We start from the raw sequence: 1,147 nt of genomic DNA, 5'->3' as shown, positions 1-1,147 counted from the left end.
GTCGATTAAACGTTTACACGGTACGATAAATATGTTAAATCTGTATGCTCGCTGCTGGACTCGTAGAAAGGCTGGTCGGTAAGAACTCGTGTCGAATCTCGAGGCACCGCGAAACGGCTACATCTACCACGACTGTTTAATTGTTTATCTCATAAATAAATTGAAATGACTAGGTCCCGAAGAGAACCCGACACTGCTTCACTTCGCGGCACGTTTCGGCCTGGAGAGACTGGCCTGGCAGCTCCTCGAGTGTCCAGGGGGCGAGATAGCTTGCGACCTGAGGAACGTGTCGGAGCTGACGCCCGCGGATCTTGCGGAACAAGCGGGACACGCGAGACTGGCGCATCAGCTTCGTGGCTACATGGTACAAAATCGCCTTTAAAGCGACGTGAAAGTTAGTCGAATGGAATCCGGTACTTCTAATAACTCTAACGCAAATTAATCAAATTCAATTAGCCAAAGTCGAGTCAGTTCCTATCGTAAAACATTTCAGTCCTTTGTCGATGCAATAAACGCTTTGATTAAAAATTAATCGATTTGTACAATTCGGGGTCGCAGATGCAATTGCAGAAATCTGCGATCCTGGCACGACTTAAAAGTTCGATCGCTTCGGTCGATTAACTGGTATCATTTATCTTCTGCATGTTTCGGGCATCCCCTTGGATCCTCGCAGCAAATGAACGAGTTCACTAACATGTACAGCTACCTGAAAGTGATCAGCGAGACCACGACAGACCAAGCTGCGAGTGAGTGCATTCCTCGTTTCATTTCGTATGGTTTCTCGATTAGGAATGTATCGAACGTGGATTTCCAGATGCGGATCCATCGTCGACTAACGAAGCCACTAACGATAAGGAGGATTATTGCCGTCCGCGGCCTTTAAGCGAGGCTTACTCGGTGCCACCGGCCGCGAGGCCAATAACGTCTCTGATCTTGCCAGGCCAATCGCCGGTAGTAACCCCTGAACCGAGCACCACCACTACCACCACCCCGTTAAACCCCATCGAAGCGAATTACTCGATCGTGCCAGCACCGACCCCCGTCGTCTCTGCGAACGGCCTCGAGCTTCCGCTTCAAGGATACATGAAAATGCATCCAGCTGGTGAGCAGTCGACTCGATCAAAATTGTAAATCACTCGAATCCGTC

At 49.4% G+C, this 1,147-nt stretch overlaps 1 protein-coding gene across 1 annotated transcript; it reads left to right on the top strand.

Moving 5' to 3' along the window:
- Nucleotides 1-13: 13 nt before the first annotated feature.
- Nucleotides 14-1,102, top strand: LOC108627978 (B-cell scaffold protein with ankyrin repeats-like; the record flags this gene model as incomplete). The annotated part of the gene is made up of 4 exons (XM_018029607.2): nucleotides 14-78; nucleotides 174-364; nucleotides 674-746; nucleotides 815-1,102. Coding segments are annotated over exons 1-4 (586 nt in total), but the record flags the coding sequence as incomplete, so codon positions are not given.
- Nucleotides 1,103-1,147: the final 45 nt, after the last annotated feature.

This window comes from Ceratina calcarata, unplaced genomic scaffold (genome assembly GCF_001652005.2).
Source record: "Ceratina calcarata isolate Rehan_Ccalc_2016 unplaced genomic scaffold, ASM165200v1 scaffold4897, whole genome shotgun sequence".
In the NCBI taxonomy this organism is placed as follows: Eukaryota; Metazoa; Arthropoda; class Insecta; order Hymenoptera; family Apidae; genus Ceratina; species Ceratina calcarata.
The sequence above is the reverse complement of the archived record's forward strand: the minus strand, read 5'-3'. Positions and strand labels throughout refer to the sequence as shown.